At 47.6% G+C, this 21,913-nt stretch overlaps 2 protein-coding genes across 2 annotated transcripts; one reads left to right on the top strand and one right to left on the bottom strand.

Annotated features, from left to right (window-relative positions):
* The first annotated feature begins 4,062 nt into the window (after positions 1–4,062).
* TRIM25 (tripartite motif containing 25) lies at positions 4,063–13,478 on the top strand. Its single transcript, XM_036394458.1, has 9 exons — positions 4,063–4,762; positions 5,824–5,919; positions 6,352–6,585; positions 7,058–7,229; positions 7,707–7,784; positions 8,169–8,237; positions 8,882–8,908; positions 9,235–9,324; positions 9,985–13,478. Exons 1-9 carry the CDS (start codon positions 4,142–4,144, stop codon positions 10,515–10,517), a joined length of 1,920 nt encoding a protein of 639 aa, XP_036250351.1. The 5' UTR covers positions 4,063–4,141; the 3' UTR covers positions 10,518–13,478.
* Positions 13,479–13,772: 294 nt separating this feature from the next.
* LOC118693697 (meteorin-like protein) lies at positions 13,773–20,643 on the bottom strand. Its single transcript, XM_036394460.2, has 4 exons — positions 20,454–20,643; positions 19,221–19,630; positions 18,841–18,900; positions 13,773–16,399 (listed from the first exon to the last, which is right to left on the bottom strand). Exons 1-4 carry the CDS (start codon positions 20,564–20,566, stop codon positions 16,083–16,085), a joined length of 900 nt encoding a protein of 299 aa, XP_036250353.2. The 5' UTR covers positions 20,567–20,643; the 3' UTR covers positions 13,773–16,082.
* Positions 20,644–21,913: the final 1,270 nt, after the last annotated feature.

Raw genomic sequence — 21,913 nt, 5'->3', positions numbered from 1 at the left:
CCCTGTACTGTGAGTAACTGTTTAAATGTCTGGGTTTGGCTAAGCTTTATAACTGCCAGAGGTCACGTTCATTTAAAAAATTATTATAAATATTGTTGCTGTGCAGAACTGTCCCTCTGCTGCTGCCACAGGATACAAATGCTGTGACTTTGCAGTTACTCAAAGAGTTCACCTAAACATATCCAGAAAAGCCTGTGGATTTCAAGCTTCTGTAGTTTTGAGGCAGATAAATAGCACTGGTAACTGTCAACTTTTCCTAGAATCAGTGAAATATAACATGAACCCCTGGGACAATTGTGTCCCACTGTGTTAATCCATGTAGGCTCTGAAAGCCTTTGTTGTTGGTTTTAGAGCAAACCCTCTTGCCCTAAAGTGCTGAAGTTTCTGTGCGGCCTTTCTTCTTCCCTTTCCAGCAGCAGAATGGGTCAGCAGGTGCTGGCAAGGCACTGCACTGACAGCTCTAGTAATTATTAGCATTGAGGGGGCACCTTGTACCTCTGGAGCCTTGGCAAGTCTTACACTTTCAGATAATCCCTGTGCTAGGTAGTTAACTCCTACAGAGAAGACATGGGAGAAAACAAACCCTAGATACAAACACCTGAAAATTTGTCCATTAAGGTTTAGCTGTCATGTACTCTGACCTAGTGCATGAATCCATTAAAGTACTGATTTTTGCATCAGCCCTACTAAAATGTCTTGTTTGTGAAGGAATCGTTTTTATAAAAAGTAAAAGGAGTTTGTGTTTTGTGGTTCATTTCAGATACCATTAATTCATGCTAGGATTTTTTTCTTTAGAGAAAAGTTCAGTTAGATTTGTGTGGCTGTTCTTGCAGTCTGGATGAAAAGAAGATGCCAGACACGAGCACAGTCATGCTCAGACAGTGGGGATTAATGGAAGGATTGTTTTCCTAAGGGAAATTGTTACTTGTTGATTCTTAGGAAGTTGCAAAAGCTAAATGCAAGTGTTTCACAGTACCTCTTGTTCCATTGCCTACTGTGCATTTTTGGCATGAATTAAATGGATGCAGAGTCACTCTGGCTGTGCCAAACAGGTGATGCTTGAAAACAAATACACCCCTGAGAAAGGGTATTTTGAAGGTAAAATCTTGAGTTTTATTTACCCATTGTTACCAAGTTTGCATGAAGCTACTGCTTCACTGCTCAATTCAAATCAGACCAAGGGCCGGCAGCCCAAGGGAACTGCCAAGAGCCCTCCCTGTCCCATCCAGGTCCTGCTCTGAGGAATCCGGGATGGGACAATGTGCACATAAATCCCACAAGGAGGTGGTGAAATGCTGAACAAACCCTCACTGCTGCCTTCCTGCCCCCTGAGGCTCTCCCATCTCTCACCAGCCCCTTTGCTGGGGGCAGGAATGGGAGGTACAATTTATCCCACTGTGCTTCCAAAGCCCTGCTTGGGCTCTGTGGGGCAGTTTGAATGTGCAGTGTCTGGGCAAAGGGTTAGATTTAGTTCAGAACCACAGGAAGTTCTCAAGTATTTGCAAGCAAAAGTGAGTAATAACTTAAGTAGCTATTTAAATGGTAGCAGTAATTTTTTTATATTAAAACTTTATTGTCTGATAGACAACAGGAGGGGTTGGGCTTCCTCCAAACCAGAATTTCAAGCCCTCTTTGACAATGTAGAACTTAAATTGCTCATCTGAGCTCTAAACATCCTGTGCTATGCTCCGGAAGCAGAAGCTGCAATTGCGAGAGTTTATATTTACCCTTTTTATTTGCATACCTTTGTCTATATCAGTTGATACCACTTGAGTGCCACAGAAAATACAGTGAAGGTGCTGGGTCTTTGAAAGATGACTTACTTAGTCTGGATAAGCCCAGGGTGTTCATTCACCTATGGAAAAATAAAAAATGCAGACATTAAGAGCTGCTCTTTTGTCCCATCTCATGCACAGCACAGCTCTCCAAGAGCATTCCTTTGCAGTCACTGTCAGCCACCCCCTGTCAGGTGTTTGCATTTCCTCTGACAGCAGTTACAAAGTCCTGCTCAGCACATCCCAACCACGCTGGTAAACCTGTGGCACCATGCCCATCTCCTAGAAACTCCTCCACCCTCCAGCACATGACAGAGCTGATCCCTGAACTTTTGCTCCTGTCACAGCCCTGCAGCCCCAAATGCCTCCATTGTCCTTTCTGCACCTGCACCTGTTACTGAGCAGTGACTCAGAGCCCTGTGACACACAACCCCTCGGCAGCTTATCCTGAAGGAGTGTTAAAAGGCTGGAGGGATAACTGATGTAGGTACAAGTTCATGTTTTCTGTGCAACATAGCTTTACAGTGATTCTCCAGATTTAATTTAATAGTCCAAAAGAACTGGCTAGGAGCAGATTTCCCTTGTAACAGACCACCCAACATTGATTCTTTTGAGTGCTTTATACAGTGAGCATGAACATGAGCTAGCATGTTGCTATGATGGCCCAGATGGCCGTATGCCCAGATGGCCAAAAAGGCCAACAGCCCCTGGCCTGGAGCAGGAACAGTGGCCAGCAGGACCAGGGAAGTCATCCTTCCCCTGTACTCAGCACTGGTGAGGGCACACCTCAAGTGCTGTGTCTGGTTCTGGGCCCTCAGTTTGGGGAGGACATCGAGATGCTTGAACATGTCCAGAGGGGGCAATGAGGCTGGAGAGGGGCTGGGAACACAAACCCTGTGAGGAACCACTGAGGGAGCTGGGGGTGCTCAGCCTGGAGAAAAGGAGACTCAGGGGAGATCTTATCACTCTCTAAAAGGTGGCTGTGGCCAGGTGGGGCTGGGCTCCCAGGCAGCACTGACAGAATGAGAGGACACGATCCTAAGCTGTGCCAAGGCAAGTTTTGGTTAGATGTTAGAAAGAAATTCTTCACTGAAAGAGTGGTTGGGCACTCGAATCGTCTGCCCAGGGAGGTGGTGGAATCGCCATCCCTGTAGTTTAAAAACCAGACTGGATGTGGCAGTCAGTGCCATGGTTTAGTTGATGAGGAGATGTTAGTTTAGGTCATAGCTTGGACTGGATGATCTTAAAGATCTTTTTCAACCAATTTCATTCTGTGATTCTGTGTAACTCCTGAACATTCTTGTAAGTCCCCAAGGACTAACACCAACAAGATTGCCTGCTAATACTTTTAAATTACGTTAAAGGGAACCTCAGCAGTTCTCCCCACAAAGTGTTCTTTGCCCAGTGGACAACAGTTGAGACCACACAGCTCCTTCTGCTGCAGCCCATCAGGTTCTGTTCAAATTATTGCAGGGCCACAGACTTTGTGCCAAGCTGCTCCTTTTATCCCTGCTGCCAGCATGGGTGGAGAAATACAGAGGGCGCCAAGGAAGTCCCTGGGACACCCGCAGACAGGGCAGAAGAGGAAGAGATCAGTAGAACAATTTGCAGTCAAGTTAGTTGAGACAGGAGTACTTGCCATGTTGCTATTCAGCATCAATGTTCCTGTTATTATTGAACAGTTCCAGTGATTATTGAACAGTTCGACTGAGAAAAAGAAATTTGAGGAAGCATCTTCTGTTAAGACGGTTTCCACAGTCACAAAGCAGTAATCTGTGTGCTTTAAAAACATTGCACTGATATCACCTGTTGCAAACAGATTATTTTTAAAGTCCTTTCAAACCCAATGAGTCCGTAGAATCTCCAGCATCCAGGTTACCCTCAGCTCGGAGCAGCTGGGGCGGTGCTCGGGGGGATTTGGGGTTCACACCCTGCCTGAGCCCCGGGCGGACAGCGCTGGTCTGTCCCGAGTTCTCTTGAGCCGCCCCGGCGGGGAGCGGGGCGGGCAGCGCGGGTGGCACCGCACCCAAACGCCCCCGGAACCGACCCCGAGGCCTCCGGGCACCGCCGGGTGACGCAGCCCCGACCCCGGCTCGGAGCCCCCGGCCCGGCCCGGCCCGGCCCGGTCCGCCCGCAGCCCCGCGGGTCCCGTCCCCGCCCCGGGGTCCCGTTCCGCAGGGCAGAGCCCCCGCATCCCGGGGCTGCCCGGCTCCCACATGGGCGGGCGCCTCAGGGTTCGTCCCCCGGCTGCCGCCCCTCCCGTCGGGGCGGGGATCGGACACGTAATTTTCCGGAAAGCCCCAGCCATAGTTTCGTTTCTCGGATCCCAGATTTCTTTCGGTCTTGGGGCAGCTGCGGACGGGGCGATGGCGGCGCTGGAGTCGGAGCCGGGCCTGTCGGGGCTGGAGGAGGAGCTCACCTGCTCCATCTGCCTCTGCCTCTTCAGCAGCCCCGTGACGGTGCCCTGCGGGCACAACTTCTGCGCCTCCTGCCTGGAGCTCACCTGGGCCGGCCTCACGGGGGGCTTCAGCTGCCCGCAGTGCCGGGCCACCTTCGCGGGCCGCCCGCAGCTGCAGAAGAACACGGTGCTGTGCCGGGTGGTGGAGCAGCTCCAGGGCCGCTCCGGGGCCAAGGGCGAGGAAGAGGAGGAGAATGAGGATGGGGATGGGGAGGTGGGGGGGTGCTGGGCGGAGGAGCCCCCCGTGTTCTGCGACAGCTGCCAGGAGGCGCCGGCCGTGCAGACCTGCCTGACCTGCACCGCGTCCTTCTGCGTCGAGCACCTGCGGCCGCACCGCGACAGCCCCGCCTTCCGCGACCACCAGCTCTGCCCGACCGTGCGCGACCTGCAGCTGCGCAAGTGCCCCCAGCACAACAGGCTCTTCGAGTTCTTCTGCGGCAAGCACGGCGTCTGCATCTGCTCCCTCTGCCTGCTCGGGCACAAGCTGTGCCCCACCAGCCCCTTGGAGCAGGCAAAAGCCTCTGCCCAGGTGAGCAGCCGGGCTGGGCGGGGGTGGCCGATGGCCCCCGGGGCTGGAACCCCCTCCCAAGGGCACCCCGGGGCGCCCCTTGGCTCCCTCGGTGCCGGGGGAGCCGCTCTGGAGTGCGGGGAGGAGGCCGGAACAAGCCGTCGATTGTAAATCTCGTGTCTGGCACTGGTGAACAGTTATCTGCCCTCCAACATGTGCTCAGGCACGTCCCCAGAGCCATTCCTCTCGTTTTCCTCGTCTCTCCAAGATGTTGCTCAAGAGCAGGGGCCTGGGAAGGCGCTGTCAGGGAGCTGCATTGACTGGGCTGGGCTCAGCAGTGAGGCCTCCCATATTCTGTGGCGTCACCCAGAACTCTGAGCCTCCTCTGCTGCCCTGCTCCCTGCCAGGGCTTGGCACTGCCTGAGGGGCCGACAGTCCGCTGCAGATATAAGAATTAAGAAGAATTATAAAGCTATATAAAGCTATCCTAGACCTCAAGTGTGTAGATGAAAGACAGAAGGAGGTTCACAGAGTAAAAGGGAAGGAAGCCTGGCCTTCAAATTTTCCAGCACAGCTGAAAATCAGTGTGCATGAGTAAAGTATGCTGAAAAGGTTTAGGTGGTCAAACTCCCATCTGTTCAGTGGGTGTGTACACAGCTTAGCTGCAGAATTTAGCCCTGACTGAACTTAGCAGAATCTTCAACTAAAGGAACAGGTAAATCACATCTGAGGGAGAACGTTCTCAAAAGGAGTGGGGTGAGCAGTAGCATCAATTTAGTGCTGGAAGTCCAACCTGAGAGCTAATGTAACATTTATTCTTAGCATGGGAAGTGCTGTGCTGATGAAAGCAGCGGGTCCTTTGCGAAGGGAGTGTCTGCAATGGTATCCTGCTCTTGGGAGAGGTGGGGAGGGTGTGGGTGCCACAAGCCACACCTGTGCAGGATGATACTTTTACACCCCCTAAGGTTCAAGGGAAGGTAGGTTTTAAGCTGAGAGTAATAAATGCTTACAAGAGTATTTAAATCTGAGAGCAGACATGACAACTGCTTCTCTGAAATGCTTTCTGGTCTCTCCTGTTGCAGTCACTGCTGAAGAAAAAACTTGCGGAGCTGCATAACCAGAGTGAAAGAACTGCCCGGGCAATGAGCACGGTGAAAACAAAACAGAGCCAATCTGCTGTAAGTGGGGAACTGCTCAGAGTGCTCTCAGGTTGCCTGGCACCCGCTGGCCACTGCATGGTGTTGGTCATTGTACCCTTGTGACAAGGGCTGTGGTGCTGAGGCTGCATTGGCAGGAGAAGGTGTTACTAGGAAGAAACAGAAAAGAGGAGTTTTGGCAGGGCCAGGCAGCTCTGTGGGAGATGGGAGTGAACCTGGCACTGCTCAAGGTTTTACACCCTCACGTGAGGGTGACACTGAGAATGGGCTCCATTCCTTGTCAGTGAAGGAATTTTCTTTCCAAACCACATAGAAATTGACAGCTCTTCTCTGCTTGTTTCAAGGAAAAGAAGCCCACGTTTCTCAGAGGCTTTCATTTGGTAGCACTTAAGAGTATCTTGTTTATAAACTGTTCTTTTGAAATCAGTGCCTATCTGTTCTTGTCTGCCCCAGGAGACAGCTTCAAGAAAGAAGGAATTGATCAGAAATGAGTTTTCAGAAGTTAAAGCTGTAATTGAAGAAAGAGAAAATGAGATCATGAAAGCAATTACAGAGGAAGAAAAGAGAGTTTGGAATAAGTTTGATTATATTTACAGTGTTCTGGGAAATAAGAAGAACGAAATTCAGTCTCTGAAAGATCAGATTGAGATGGCACTGACTGAAAGTGATGATATTCTCTTTTTGAAGGTAATGTGTCATTTAAGTGTGAATCCAGTTCTTCATTCTAGAATGCAGAATGACAAAAACCTGCTGTGGCCTTGCTCTCCAGAGACTTCCAGTCAAATGGAAATGCAGTGGTGTGCAAGAACCTGCTATCAAAGGATGTCCTGAAAAGTACACAAATATCAGTGAAAGAATGCTGAAGGGGTGTCTGGTAACTGTCCCAGTTCAGCCACAGCCTCTGCCACAGGCAGAAGGGTCACTGGGCAGGAGTCACCTCTGTGAGGTGTGGCAGCTCTGTGCTGGGACCTGGTCATTGGTTACCAGTGGGAATTAATGTGTCTGAGCTGCTGCTGGAATTTTGCCATGAGCTGTGTCTGACTGTGGCCTTTGTTCCCTTGAATTTGAGATGAATGCACAAACTGCATCCCATTTAAAGTAAGTTGGTTGTATTTTTCTCTGTGTGCTACACAAGGTGGTCTCTCATTTGCCGTTTCAGAGAGCAACAGCACTGCAACGAACATCAACAAAAGAGGCTTTTGTTCCTGTAGTTGAAATGGACCAAAATGTGATGCATTCCACTTACCAGTCTGCCATTACCCTCAAAGACATAGTGAAACTTTCAATAATTCAGAGTCAGGAGAAAAAAGAAGACGGTACCACATCACGGGGTAAATTGGCATTTTCTACTTTTGCTTTGAGCTGAAATGAGGGATCTTTCCTCTCCAATCCAAATACAATTTTTTAAAAGAGTGCAACAAATACAGTTGCTTAATATAAATTGTGTCTTCCAATCTCTGCAGTGCTCCATTTCCACACAAAAACATCACAGTCTGGGCTAAATTGGAAGACAAAATGTGCCAGTGTTTCTTCACTATTATCTGTACTTGGATAAGCTGATGAGTATCATGATATTACACCCTTCTGGCACAGCTCAGCCTTTCTTCCTTGGAGTAATTTATGGTGTAACTATGTAGCAGGGTTGGATGTGGTTAGGATGTGGATTTGAGGCAGATTGGAAAGGCTTTAGAGTGACAGGACTCCACCTGCCATAAGGCAGGAAAGATGGATAAGATGGAAAAATGTCCTCACTAATGCATGAGTGTTCCTGACCATACAAACCATAATGTAAATTATCACCATTGCAGCCAAACCTGTGAAAATTCAGATCCCTTCAGCAGCTCATCCAAGCAAAGCCGCTGTTGGAAAAAAGCCTCACGGACCACGTAAGTGCTATAGAACACCATCCTGTCCCAGCTATGGCCTCACTGTTAAATAGGAGTTGAGGCAGTTACCTAAGAGCTGTTTGCTGTGGTGGTGATGCAGTGATGAGCTGCACCTTGGCACAGGGAAGGGAGGGTGCTTTGGGGTATTTGGGGATGCATGCCTTGTGAGCTGGACAGGTGAACTGCACAGGTACACGGCTGCATCAGCTGTAGTGGTGTCAGTGTGGGCTGTAAAGCAAAGCAGAGCCTCTCCACCCTCTTGTTGGTGCAGTTTTTTTTTTTTAATTTGTGCCAAACACCTTTTGGTTTGTTTGATAGATTTGTATGTGTTGAGTTCTGCTTAGGATCTGTTCATGTTCTGGTTTTTTTCTTCCTCCCTCACAGACCAGACCCTCAAAGAGAAAACTGTTCCCCCAGCTCAAAACACTTCACAGGGGGAGACAGATACCACCAGTAAGTGGGGATAAAAGGAGCCTTACTCAAACATTTTGCTGCCTCCAGTCTAGGGCTGGGGTGATGGTCTTTGTGGCAGGTTATACTGGGGCCTTTAAGTTCTGTTTTGTCCAGATACCAGAATTAATGGGCACTGTAGCCTGTTTGGTTGATCTTCCATGTTTTCTTTTTGACATAAATATAAGTGTTAAGAAGCAGCTTCTGTTACTTCCAGGGAGTTCTTGACACATGGTCCAAGTGCTGGGTGTGGGGCAGTCAGGGGGTGTGCTGGGGAAGCAGGACTGCAGTGGAGCTGCAGCTCCTGTTGCTGCACTGAAAGCTCTGTGGTAAAGAGGAAAGGAATAGTCAGTGTTCCTCACGGGAACAGGAGCATTCCACGTGCCTGGACACACTGCTCCTGGAGGGGAGATCAAGCTCCTTCCAGGCTTATGACCCTGTGAAATAGGAAGCAAATGGAAGGTTGTGCTTGATGTGCAGCTTTCCAGTGTGAGGGTATTTGTACATGGCTTCAGCCTGCTGGACTCTCTGTACTGCTGCAGTTTCAGGAGAGCCATGGTGATGATATTACAGCTGACACAGTCTTACCAGTGGCTCTTGCCTCCCAGTAGAACTCACAGTTTACTTTTTTCTTTTTCCCCCTTCAGAAGAGAAAAAGAAAGCTGCTAAAGTTGGTGAGTCCAAACTTTCATCATGTGTATTATAATTTTCATTGACTGCTCTTAAAATGATAAGATAGTCTTTAGTGTTTGTGTATTGAAAAAAAGTTCAGCTCTTGCTGGGCCAATGTGGGAGCAATCAAACACTGAGAGAAGCTGTCCAGAGAGTGGGATTTTTAAAACTTGACATGACAGTGAACAGCGTGGGCTAATATTGAAGTTAACCCTGCATGGAGCAGGAGGCTAAACCAGATCAGCTCCAGCCTGAGTGTCTGATGGGGTGTTAAACATGTGAGGGCTCTTCCCAGCTGGCCAAACTCTCTGTTCTTCTGTTGACACAGCACCACCCACCACACCAACTGCCCCAGCTGCTGCTGCTAAAGTGCTGATTGACAGCTTCCTGAAGAAACCCAGAGAGGAGCTCTTGCAGTGTAAGACACCCAACATTGCACTTCTTAAAGATGAACCTTGCTCTTGTCGTACTGGTGCTATGTGTCCTCTCTATTGTCCTGACAAAATTACATCTGAGGGGTTTTGTTAGCTTAATAGGTTGTTAAAAATGAAGGAAATTTCTGGAGAAAAAGAGGGGCAGGAGGTTCTTTTGCTGGATGAATCAAATTAATCTTCAGCACCTGTGAATCTTTATGAAGATAAATGAAGTTTTTTAAGTAAGGATCTTGGTTTCCCCCAAAAAGACAGCATTAGGGTAGCCTGGAAACACATTGTAATGCACTGGATTGTTTTAAAATAAAATGCAGGCTTTCATGTGAGCCCATGATGGCTTGTTAAGATGCTATACAACATGGCATACCTTTTGCTGCCAGATCAGCCATTGCCTTTTTTTGGGGTGTTTGGGTGATAAAGGGATCCTGTGAGGCTGCAGGAAGGAAGAAAACTCTCCCTCCATTTGCCTGTTGTGTGACATCGAGCTGCAGTTGAACCCAGCAGTTTGCACTGTAGCCCTAAGAGCTGGCTGTGCTGAGGAGGAGAGCAGAGCTGGCAGATACACATGGCAGCAAGTGCTGAGGTGGGACAGGATAAACAGAAGTGCTTTGTTCTTCAGCACCTCCGAGTGACTCTTGTCATTGCAGATGCTGCCAACATCACCCTGGATTACAACACGGCCCACAACACCATGGTTCTGGCTGAGAACTACACCAGGATGTCCATCTCAGACACCTTCCCAGGCCACAAGCACCACCCTCAGCGCTTCACCGATTACCGCCAGGTGCTGGGCTTCCAGTGCTTCAAGAGGGGCATCCACTACTGGGAGGTGGAGCTGCAGCAGAGCAGCTTCTGCGGCCTCGGCGTCTGCTACGGCAGCATGGAGCGCCAGGGCCCCCAGAGCCGCCTGGGCAGGAACAGCAAATCCTGGTGCATCGAGTGGCTCAACTCCAGATTGTCCTCCTGGCACAACGACGTGGAAAAGATCCTGCCCAACACAAAGGCTACCAAGATCGGGGTGCTGCTCCACTGCGATGGGGGCTTTCTGATTTTCATGGCAGTGGGGGAGAAGAATAACCTGATCTATAAATTCAAAGCCCAGTTCACTGAAGCCTTGTACCCAGCCTTCTGGCTGTTCTCCAGTGATGCTGTTCTCTCTCTCTGTCACATGAAAGAGTAAGGTCTGGTATCTCAGTTTAGTTAATTTACAGCACAGATAATCTGTCTCAAAGATTAATTATTTGACAGCAAAATTATCATCTCTTTTAAGCAGTTTAGAAAATCTGCCAATTCTTTGGTCTGAATTGCTAAAGCCTTTAGATAGTGATTTAGCAAAATGTTGGTGATGGTACAAACTACAAGAGTTTGCAAAGGTCTTGATTGCCCTGAAATCAAAGTTATGATGCAAATCCTTGTTAAATATATTCAGTGGCGCCTGTGGCTTCTGTGGTTTCCTGTAAAGGAGCAACAGCATTAATATGTTCATGGGTAACAATGACCCCTTTGAGAAAGAAACAGGAAGAATTCCTTGACAAATTCAAGCTTTGAGGGAGGTCTCACTGTTGCCTTTTGGCCTGTGCACAGACTGTTGTCCATACAGGTGTTCTCAGTGTAGGACTCCACCAGATGCTACAGAAAGAGCTGTTGAAATCCCTAAGTTCAGGCTGTAAGTTATAAAAGCCACTATGACAAATCTCATCAGAATGGAACTGCAGAGACTTCTAGAATTGATGGGAAATAAATGGTATTAGAATCACCAGGAAACAAATGGCATCAGCCCAGACACTGGGGATACAGCAGAGAGTTGTCAGGAAGACATCCTGCAGAGCAGTGGTGTGCATCCTGTGGTGAAGATTGTGGGATGAAGCATTCTGTGTCATCTTCTGACCCAAAACATGCCTCACATCTTTACGCTGAAGGCTCTTCAGTGCTGGGTTTTTGTGTGTGCTGAGGAGTTCAGAGGGTCCATTCCTGCTCTCAGGTTCTCCTGTTCTAATGGTTTTCCTCTTTATGAGGTGGGATAGTCTCTGCTGGTGTATCTTTTGTTGTTCAGGTGGTAGAAACTGGATTTCTTGCATGTTTTTGGGACTCCAGTTTGAGGAGTCTCAAGACAGAGTGCAAGTACTTGGAAAATGGTTCCTCTCTGCTGGTTCCTCTCTGCATGAAGCCTGTGGGCAGACAGGGTGAGTCTTTTGACATACAGGCAATTAGAACAAAGGAGAGTATACATCCATTCTTCCTGGGATGGATTTTTAATTCTCCTGGTGTTCTTTGGGTTGTGGTATGTCTTCAGAAGTTCTCACCAGGTACAGAGAAATCTGTACTTCTTCCTTACAACTTTAAAACAGTCTGTAGGCAATCAAGGTGTTTGGATCTCATAGGGTCTGTACTTTGTTGCTGCCTCTGGACTTTTGTGCCGGCTTTTATTTCTTGTGGCCCATGGGAAGCTCACACGAGAGCCTTCCTGGACTTGGATTTCTAAAACTGCCCTTACAGGACTTGGTGAAATAGAACACAAAGCCACTGCTGGCAGTTTGGCAGGGAATTGTTAGAAGGCTTAAAAGAACCTCTGTGACTACACTCCACATTAGCCAAAGTGCTTTGGAGAGAGGCTTTCAGGAATTCAGGCTTGGTGTCTATTTTTACTTGGTTTGTAAACTCTTAGTACTTTGTCAAGGATAGCACAAGTCTCATTTCTTCCAATTTTTTGGTCAGAATAGGATATGGATTGGATGGTGGATGTGAAAGTGCCATGGCTGTCTTTGGAGCAGTTCTGCTCTCTGAAGGGTCTCCCCCTTTCCAAAGCACAGTCAGCACTAAAACTCCCAGCCTGAGCAGAATGCTGCAAAAGGTGCAGAAGGAAGGAGGCTGTGTCCTGCTGGGAGCCAGGAATGGGTGACAAACTGGGTTTTCCGCCCTTCCAGTTTTTCAGCAGTGAAAGATAAGAGCAGTTCCCTCTGAGAAATCCTTTTGCTCCTTAGCTGTGCCCAGGGCTGCAGATGCACTCAGCAGCGTGCTGAAGGAGTTCTCTGTCCCCTTGGTTGTGGGCAAAAACATGCTCCAGCAGTCTGTGCAGTGGAGAAAGTCCCCATCCTCTGTTCCCTGCTTCTTGACTTTAAAGAGGTGTCAGTGCTGGCCTCTGAGTCTGTGGCCATGGTCTGGAGGGACACCCAGACAAAGTCAAGAGCAGCTTCTATTCTGCCTTGTTGGACAGAGTGGGATCCTTGGCATGGGACACTGGTGTAGGACCAAGCATGTGGAACACATGAGGTGTCCTGCATTTCCAGGCAGCGAAACAAGCCTTCTACTGGGCCCCTGATCCTCTGTTCTCTTTCTTTTGTGCTATGAATGACTAGAAGTCATAGAGTGAAGTTCTGTTAATTTGGAATTCACAGAATCACAGAATGTTCTGAGTTGGAAGGGATTCACAAGGATCCCTGAGTCCAGCTCTTGAGTGAATGATCCATATGGGGATGGAAATGGGGACCTTGGCATTACTGGGACCAATCTCTGGGCATCTGAGAAATCTTTTGGTTAGCTTCAGGTCTCTTGCATTTTTTGGAACATTAGTGTGATATAACTTTAATAACTAATAATAAATATTAGTGTGTTTAGGAGAAATACTAATTACTGCATGATAAATGATCATTTTAAAGCCTACCTGTAAGAGCTGCACTGGTTTTAAATAAGGCATTTATAGGAGCACATATTTTATTGGTAATTCTATTTTTAGTATTAAAATGAAAGCAACTTAGTCTAGAAAAAGAACTAATTCTGGTGTTAACACCATGAGAATGTGCATTGGTTTGCATTTTAATACACAAATTAGAGTAAATCAAAAAAACAGTTGCTGAATGAAAATAAATGAATATTTACTCTTTTCTTCAGTTAAAAGCATCAGTAAAGCAGTGTACTTAGAAAAAGATACGCAGTTATAAACCTGTTGATTATACTGATATATCAGCCCTGTACTTCAGTCTGTATAATGTGTGTTATTGTTTGTAGCTGTGCCAGCCACACACAGGCAGGGCCACCACCATGGCCTTTGTGCCACCTGGTCCCTGTGCCTGTGCCCACTCCAGGGGCTGGATGGTGGTTTGGTGATGGCTTGAATTCAATAAAAACTCACAGTAAACCCTAACTCTGGATGTTTTGTTCTCTGCTCAGGGTGGAAGCAGGGAGGGAGGCAGAAGTGAAGACACCACAAAAGCTCTTCTAGGGCATCACTCACTGGGCTGTGGGGAGTTGGGGAAGGGGCAGGCAGAGCTGTGGTGTCCTCTGGACTGGTCCTGAACTGCCTCCTTCCCACATCCATGATCAGTGACGCTGCCTCCTCACTGGGAATGGGGAGATCATCCTTCCTAGGAAACAAAACTGGAGACTGTGGTGGTGTTCACAGGGGTCCCAGGACGAGGGAAGAGATGGGAATCTTGACTCCATGTTTCAGAAGGCTGATTTATTATTTTATGATATATATTATATTAAAAGAAAATGATATATTAAAACTATACTAAAGAATAGAAGAAAGTATTTCTTCAGAAGGCTAGAAAGGAAAGGAATGGAATGATAATAAAATCTTGTGACTACTCCCAGCCTTGACACAGGTGGCTGTCATTGTTCATCAAGTAAAAACAATTTCACATGCTGGGTAAACAATTCTCCAAATCACATTCCAAAGCAGCAAAACATGGAGAAGCTGAAGCTTCTCAGGAGAAAAGATCTGGCAAAAGGATTTTTCATAAAATATGTCTGTGTCAGGAGGCAACCAGGCACAGCCATGGTCATCAGCTGGGGGAAGTTGGACAATTAAAGACACAGTGTGGAATTGCTCTAAAAAGCCTTGGGTGAGATCCAGCATCTGCCAGCCTAACTTACACCTGGAAGCAGCAAGAAGTGATGATTCCTGATGATTTCACCCAGTGAAATTGCAAGCTGCTGCCTCCCCGCATGGTCAGTGCAAAACAATTCATCAGGGAGCTGCTCTGGTGCCTCAACAGATTTAAAAATCAGCCCAAACAAAGCATCCATGGAGCAAGTTGAACATTTCCACCTCAAGTTCTCCAAGTGAGTTGGGCTGAGGAAGGTTTTGGGGAAGGAAATCTCTGAAGAGTTTGCAGACTCACAGTGTTGAGCAGTGCGATAGGTACTACAGAAACCAAGGGGGGGAAAATCCTCATCTTCACTATTTGTCCCGTGCTGTCCCTGGGACCAGGAGGTAAATTAGGTCTGCCAGAACTTTGCCTCAGTTTCCAAAGACAGATAAAGAGATATTTTAAGCCTGTGTAAGCTCGACTATGACTACAGCCAGAGGCCTGAGCAGTACTGAGGCCCCAGGGAAGTCAGCATGATCATATTCACACAAGGTCTGTTTTCTTCCTTGCTAATGGCATTTGCTCCTGATTTAGCTTTGTGAATAATTTTTCACAGCAAAAAAGAACAACCAACTTAGACTCCAGATCAAACTGTGAATATATGTAAAAATGTTTATCAAGACATTCCCCATTTTAGTAAAATTGTCTTGGTTAGTGTTTAACAATTTATATTTCTGTACCCAGGCCTCTGACTCCTTCCCATTTCTTCCCCCCTTTCCTAATTCCCTCCCAATTAAGTGGCTGCTACTTCTCAAATAATCAATGTCAGTTAAAAACGTGTCACAGTGTGGTCATTGTATGACTTCCATTCAAAGCTCATGTCATTTAGACTTTCATTGGCAGCTATTTTGTCCCATAAAAAAGTTCAAGACAGCAATTTGTGAATCTTGCTCAGCCAAGTAGAACTGTGGAAAAGAGGAGTCATTCCAAAAGTCAATTAATTGTGGCCTGTCAGAGTTCTCCTCATTCAGTTTTCTCCAGGCCCTCACATCTGTCAGCCCCGTGTTGCCCAGGCTGCAATCAGCTGCCATTACATGGGAATAATGGGTTTATTCACACCATTTATTGGCTTCTGTGTGGTAGACACATTTGTATATCATTTTACGGTGTAGCAATTCCATTTACATAAAATACAGGCAATTGTGTGAGTCTGGCTAAAGCACTAAGGGAGGGTGGGAGGAGCCACCAATCAAATAATAAAAGCTAATTGAAAAGAGGCAGATAATTTAGGTGAAAATATCATCATGAGCAATTCTTGATCCTAAATTAGTTCAACAGAACTTTAAGGAGGCAACTTAGTTGCATTTTGTTTGTGCTGGTATTAAACTCCCTAATTTTTTCAATGTCAGAAAAGAACATGCACTTTTTACAGCACCTACATTCCATTTTAAAAATCAAGTAATTCTTGGTGAAGAAAGGGCTTTTTTTGCTTTAGAGGTAGTTTTTTCCTCCCAGGTTAGAGAGGGTTTTCACATTTGCCTTTAAAGGAAGAGAAATCAAGCAGAGAATGGGGAGGGGAGAAAAATACCTAAAGAAAAAGCACATAACATTTACATAGAGCAAGAGATGTTAGAGAGACTTTTCTAGTACTGAGCACAGGCTGCTTTCTAACCTTCCCCAACAGACTCTTTCCAAAATCCAGAGTTATTTTGTGAGGCAAAGAAAATGTAATGAATGTAATGAAATGATGAAAGAGAAATTAATGTGAATTTAAAAAGTCAGTTCACAGGGCTCACAGAGCCATTATTCTTCAGGAAATCCTCCAGGTCCCAGTTTGGATGGAATTGTTAACTTTAGTCCGTGGTTTTACCTCTGCTCCAGATTCAGTACCCAAAGATTGGGCTGAAGGTTTTCAACTCTCAGTGTCTCTCATGTCAGTTGAGCTCAAACTCACAGGGGTTGGCTCCCCTTTCTCTGGCAGCCTGGTAAACCAGCATGAAATCCTTGAGCCGAGGGGCACAGCCCAGCCAGGCTTCCCCGAAGTGTTCATTCCCAGTGAAGAGGAAATCTCCCCCTCCCTTCTTCACCTGGCACTGCAGGAGGGTTCGGATGGGGCCTCGCCACTCCCCACTCCCTTCCTCCTGCTGGAAAATCTGGTTTTTCTGCCTGTAGACCTTCTGGGCTCTGACATCCACCTGGGACATGTGGTTCTCTGAGTCGTGGGAGACACCTCGGATGGATCCTTTTACCACTGGATGTGAAGGAGACAGGAGGTGGTTATGGAGCAGCAGGAGAACAGTGCAGGTACTATGAACTCATGGAATGAAAGAACTGAGAGCAGCTTTGCTGGGCAGTTTTGACACCTACCACCTGCACATGGACACATTTCTGAGCTTACATTGCATCCTTTGCCCAGGGGATCCCCATGCAGCTCTGCAACACCCTTGGAATTGTGCTTTATGACTGCTCAAACCAGCTACACCAGGGAAAAAAGCTTGATAATGCAAAGTAGGGGAGGATAAAAAAGCACATGACAAGAGGTCAGCTCAGGGATTAATTTTTTTCAGTCTGTGTTCCAAGACTACGACTACCACAGATGCCTCCTGCCTGACTCCAGGGGACTCTGGAGCTTTTCCTTTCACAGCACTAACAGAGGCTGATCCAAGAAGAATCAAAATATTATTTGGCCAGAAAAAAATGAGAGCTTGTTAAATGTTTTTAATTTAAACATTTAGTGGGATTTTTCCCTCTCAAAAGACAATGTCATCCATCCACCAAAAGACACTTTGGGAGATGATGAACAACACTAAAACTCTTAAAGCGACTTTATTTAAAGCCTTATTTAAAAATCACTTTGCATACATGTACCTTCTTCTCCCAGAAGGATTCTAGCTGGAATGAAAGCATAAGAAGCCATTGCCTCTGTTTGAAAGCATTCTTTGCATCCATCATATGGAGAATGAAGCATCCCATCTGACAGGTGTTTGTTGTCCTGAAGCCACCTTTATCATTGTCACTGCCCCCATTTTCCACAACAATCAATTATTCTTCTACTAATTAATTTCAATCCCACATCCATGAAGGCTCAGAAACATTCACCATTTGAGAGGTTACAAAACCACCCTCCTGCCACTAAACTCTTTCACTCTTATACAGAAAACTCAACAATCCAAGATGCAGAAAAACCTTATCTCAGAAATTTTCAAGAACTTCCTCATTCATTTAGATTTCCAAGAGAATCCAGAATTTTGTGTAACAGATGTCTCTGCTCTCTGTCTTCCTCTTTGTGTGACCATTTTTAATCAGATGCAGTCAAGTCTATTGACAGGCTATAATGCCCTTGTTCCTGGTGCTCCAGGCTGCTCCTGCACTGCTCGGGGGGCAGTGGCTGCAGACCCCCATGCTCAGGACAACCATAATGCCCACATTCACTGCAGTGTCGTTTACACTTTCATTAGCAGCTATTTTCTCTAATCAAAACAGCTGATGAGAGCGATTTGTGAGCGGCAGGGCAAGGAAGTCAGGCCATAAACAGAGTCAGTTCAAAGGGCTGTTCCTTCTGGGCTGTGGCTGCTGTGAGTGTCCCCTTTGTGTGCCCGGGCCCCCACATCTGTCAGTCTCCACTGGGGACAGCGCTGGCTTGGGAACCGCACCTTCCTCCAGGACAGACAACAACCCCAACAGGGCTGGATGGCACCGCTTAGTTCAGAAGAAGAATAAAAATTACCAGTCCTTCCTTCCTCCAGGACAGAAAATGGGCTGGATAGCACCAGTTAGTTCAGAAGAATAAAAATTACCAGATGTGGAGCACTCTTAAGGAAGCATGCTCTGCACTGGTTTTGTATTTGCACCGTGATGCTGGTGCCGGATTTTAAAAGCTTTAAAGTATGGTGAGCCCTGGTGGGAAAGCAGTGATTTGGTGAGGTTTTTAAATGTTGAATACAGAGTTTGTAGTTTTATGTCTTTATGCAGGTACATTTACAGCAATAGAATTGTGGCTATGTGGAGAGGTAACTCTACAGCTTTAGCTATTTGAGCTAATCAAAGAGGTACAAATCTGCGTGTGGAAAAATGTGGCAATAAAATGAACAAATTACAATTGAAAGAAAAAAATCTATTGCATTAGAGAGAAAATAGAATTTTTTTAATGTATTATCAGATGACTATATCTTATTATTTCTTTTCTTATGAACTAATAACTGTGCTGTTCTCTCATAAGGGATGAAACCTAACCAGGATGTCACTGGAAGAAAGTTTAAATCACATGAAATCTTTAGCTAAGTTGCAAACAACTCACTGCCTCTACAATAAAAAACTGGGGAGTGTCAAACTGGGGAGAGAGAAGGCAGATTCATAACTGGGATAAAAAAAATACAGAGAGAGGGAATAAAAATGACCACACCAAGCATGTTCAACCTGAGTGTACATCTACACACGTGACTCAGCTACACCTGTGAGCATTACTCACAGTTCAGTTTTAGTTCATAACCTTTCTGCCTGCAGGAAATTAGGACCTTGGCAGCAAAGCTTCTCCCTTCTGGGTTTCACTTGGTGTCCCCCCATTCATATTCTTTTCCACAGTTTCTTTCCCAGATCAGAGAGCACAGCCATGTTATTTTAAGAAAAACAGCAAATAAATCCAAATAATCAATATCAATTAAAGGCAGAATGACCCCCCTTTAGTCAGCTTACCAAAATCACTGCTGCAGATGGCCATAAGGAGTTCCATGTTGTCACAAGGACGGCACATAGCTGGAAAAAACAGAGCAGTTACTGTAACACTCTAGTACATCCCATTGCAAAAGGACTGGTGAATTCAGAGGGGAAATGGGGCAGAACAACCACCTTGAAGAGCACTGTGATCAGATGCAAACCAAAATTCTTGTTATGCAAATACACCACAGCAAAGCAATAGGCGCAGAGGATGTTCTCAGCGAGGGCACTGCGGGGCAGAAGGGCCTCCTTGGCAATGCCAGAGCAGCCTCTGTCACCAGGCATCCAGGCATGCACCAGCTCAGTGGCACCAGGTGCCACCTTAGATTTGCCCAGCAGTGGAGCCCCTGTTCTTTTACCTTCAGCCAGGGCCATCTTTTTGAAGTCGGGGCCGGCCGTGCTCTGCTTGCCCAGCAGCTCGTACTGGAAGCTGGCGGTGCGGCGGCTGATGTCCCTGTGCGGGCTGGCCTGCAGGAACAGGGCCACTCGCTGCGGGCTCTGGGCACTGAAGCAGGACACGTGGCGGGGCCGAGGCCCCTCTGCCTCGCCCACCACCAGGTGCAGCTGCCCAGCACGTTCCACGTAGATGCTGGCGCCCTGGAAGTCGCTGGAGGGTTTGATGCAGAGCGTGGTGTGCTGGGCGCCGGCCACGTTGGGCTCCAGCAGCACACGCAGGGCTCGGGCCGGGTACATCCACTCCAGGGAGCCCTCGGTGCAGCGCAGGTGAACCTGCTCCACAGCACGGGAACGGGGCTCCCGGCCCAAACCACTGCAGGAAACAGCACTGTCAGTAACGGGGAGGGGAGGGGAAGCCACTGCACCACGCACCATCTGGACATCCAGATCTTATTCCTAACTCTCCTAATGACCCTTAAATTGGTTTCCTCCGGCTGGACTGGGTACCTTCTCTCCCACCCCTCGGATCTGAACTGCAGCACCACACAGGAGCCATAGAGGACAGGGAATGCTCACAGCTGGGTGCATGGGAAGGAGCCTCAGTCCCTTTCACCAAATCCATGCTTGAATGTCTGCAGCACCCAGAGAAATGTCAGAGGGCAATTTCTCACTGCTAAATAGCTCAAAACTTTTCCTTGTGGTATAACTGGCCACTGCTCAGCTGTCCAGAAAAACCCACCTGCAAGTGCATGGATGGGGGTGAGAGCCACTGACTCGCAGCAGGAGCTGCACAGCAATGTTATGCCTGAAAAATTTGGTTTAAAGATCTACTTTCTAGAATTACTTTTAATATTTCCAATATAAACTCATCAAGACAATGTTTTTGATAAAAAGGGTGGTGCTGGCCCTGTTCCTGAGCTCTCGCTCAAGCCTGTGCAACTCCACTGCCTTCAGAACAGTTACTTTTGCTGAGGTCACTTATGAAAGTCAAATCCCTACCAGCATAATTAGTTAAAAGAAAAGTAAAAAGGCAACAAAAGACAGTGGGAAAGGATGTAATATTTGAGAATATCGAGAACATTTGTGGCCTATTTCCCTGCCGGTGACTGAAGTAAACCCAGCAGCACGGCGGCACCGCAGCTCCCTCCCCGCGATCCCGGTTCCCGCAGCCCCCGGGCCCGGCCGTGCTCACCCACCTGCCCCTCCAGCTGCAGCGGTCGGCGCTGCCCGGCCGGGATCCCCCTGCCAGCAGCAGCAGCGGCAGCAGCAGCAGGGCCGGCAGCCCGGGCGAGCCCCGCTCCGTGGCCATGGGCCGGCGGCTCGGCCGGGCGCGGGCCGGGCTTTAAGGGCGGCGGGAGGGAAAGGGCTGGGCTGGGGGTCGGGGGGCGGCGGCCGCGCCTGGCACCGACCCCTTCCCCCTTCCCCCTTCCCGCGGGGAGAGCCCCCCAGCGCTGGGGACAGCAGGGACACCCCGCCGTCACCCTTCCCTCTGCCCACCGCTGTCCCCTTCGCCCCGGCCGGGCAGCCCCCCTTTGTCTCTGAAATATTTCGAAGTGATTAATAACAGTTACTCATCGCGGTGTAGGAACAAACAAAAATCGTGTCAACATAATCAAAGCGAATTTTGAATGAATGATGGAAATTCAATAGTTTTAACTTCTGCTTTCATGATTATCTTTCAGGGGTCCGTGCACAAAAAAAGCTCCGGGGCCCACGATTATCATGCTAAAAGCCGGGCTGTGCCTGCCAATAATTAGATTTCTATATGCATTGCCCTTTCCATATTTTCAATGAACGACATGGGGAGATGCTCTTTTGCAGGTCTGGGAGAGCGAGGCTCTTTTCTGCAGCTCTTAAGCGTGGAATCGGGATTTCGCGGCCGGGCGGGGACAATGGCGCTCGGCACGGCTGGGTGGCACATCCCGGCATCCGCAGGGCATTGTTCACACGCAGCGCCCGCGGTCACCGGGACCCTCCGGCCATCTGTTCCCTTGCGGTTACCAGCGTGTTCTCACATTGCCCACAGATGCACAGGCAGGGGCTGCCTGCAGCCCTTCTGCAAGGAGGGATTTTCCCGAAGAGGAAAAAAAAATTGTTAGAGGAGATACCCTGAAACCAGAGCTTTAGTCCTCAAGTGGCTGATACCAGACTCCTTGAATCCTACTTCGACCCACTTTACTGTTCATTCACAAAAACTTTGAATTTTTACTGTTATTATCAAAAACAGAAACAATCTCAATCTTGACTTGCACTTTGCTAATGTCCCGTGTTCTTCCCCACACATGCCTGTGCTATGACTCCTTGCACAATTTTTGGCTAAAATTTGGCTCACGTGGGTGCTCTGCATAGCTCCAGCAATTCTAAAAACATTTAAAGATGCATCAAACCTTGATGGTTATTAGCATTAGTGCCAGTGATCCTGAAAGCTCTGTGAAACTATTGTCTTACTCATCTAAGAAAAAACCTGCTGAATATCTATGCTCTGACCCCATCCTGAATGGGAAACAACACACAAATAGTCTTTAAAAGGTTTGATTGTGGCATAATACAAGAGCTGAGAGGCCAGAGCCCTTCTCTCTTTTGTGCAAATGAGACCAGGGAACAGAGGAGAGGACTTGGGGAGGGAACTGACACCATGATAAAGTGGCCCCACAGG

The sequence above is a fragment of the Molothrus ater genome, chromosome 19, assembly GCF_012460135.2.
Source record: "Molothrus ater isolate BHLD 08-10-18 breed brown headed cowbird chromosome 19, BPBGC_Mater_1.1, whole genome shotgun sequence".
Classification (NCBI taxonomy): domain Eukaryota; kingdom Metazoa; phylum Chordata; class Aves; order Passeriformes; family Icteridae; genus Molothrus; species Molothrus ater.
This window is presented reverse-complemented; position numbering and strand designations above follow the sequence as displayed.

Bases quoted from the DNA above. Each gene is read 5' to 3' on its own strand.
- TRIM25 (XM_036394458.1), top strand. From the start codon at position 4,142: ATGGCGGCGCTGGAGTCGGAGCCGGGCCTGTCGGGGCTGGAGGAGGAG. The intron at 5,920-6,351 runs GTAAGTGGGGAA...TGTCTGCCCCAG, and splicing joins CAAAACAGAGCCAATCTGCT to GAGACAGCTTCAAGAAAGAA. The intron at 9,325-9,984 runs GTAAGACACCCA...TTGTCATTGCAG, and splicing joins CAGAGAGGAGCTCTTGCAGT to ATGCTGCCAACATCACCCTG.
- LOC118693697 (XM_036394460.2), bottom strand. From the start codon at position 20,566: ATGGCCACGGAGCGGGGCTCGCCCGGGCTGCCGGCCCTGCTGCTGCTG. The intron at 18,901-19,220 runs GTAAAAGAACAG...TGTTTTTTCCAG, and splicing joins AAAGATGGCCCTGGCTGAAG to CTATGTGCCGTCCTTGTGAC. The intron at 16,400-18,840 runs GTAAGCTGACTA...CTTCACATCCAG, and splicing joins CATCTGCAGCAGTGATTTTG to TGGTAAAAGGATCCATCCGA.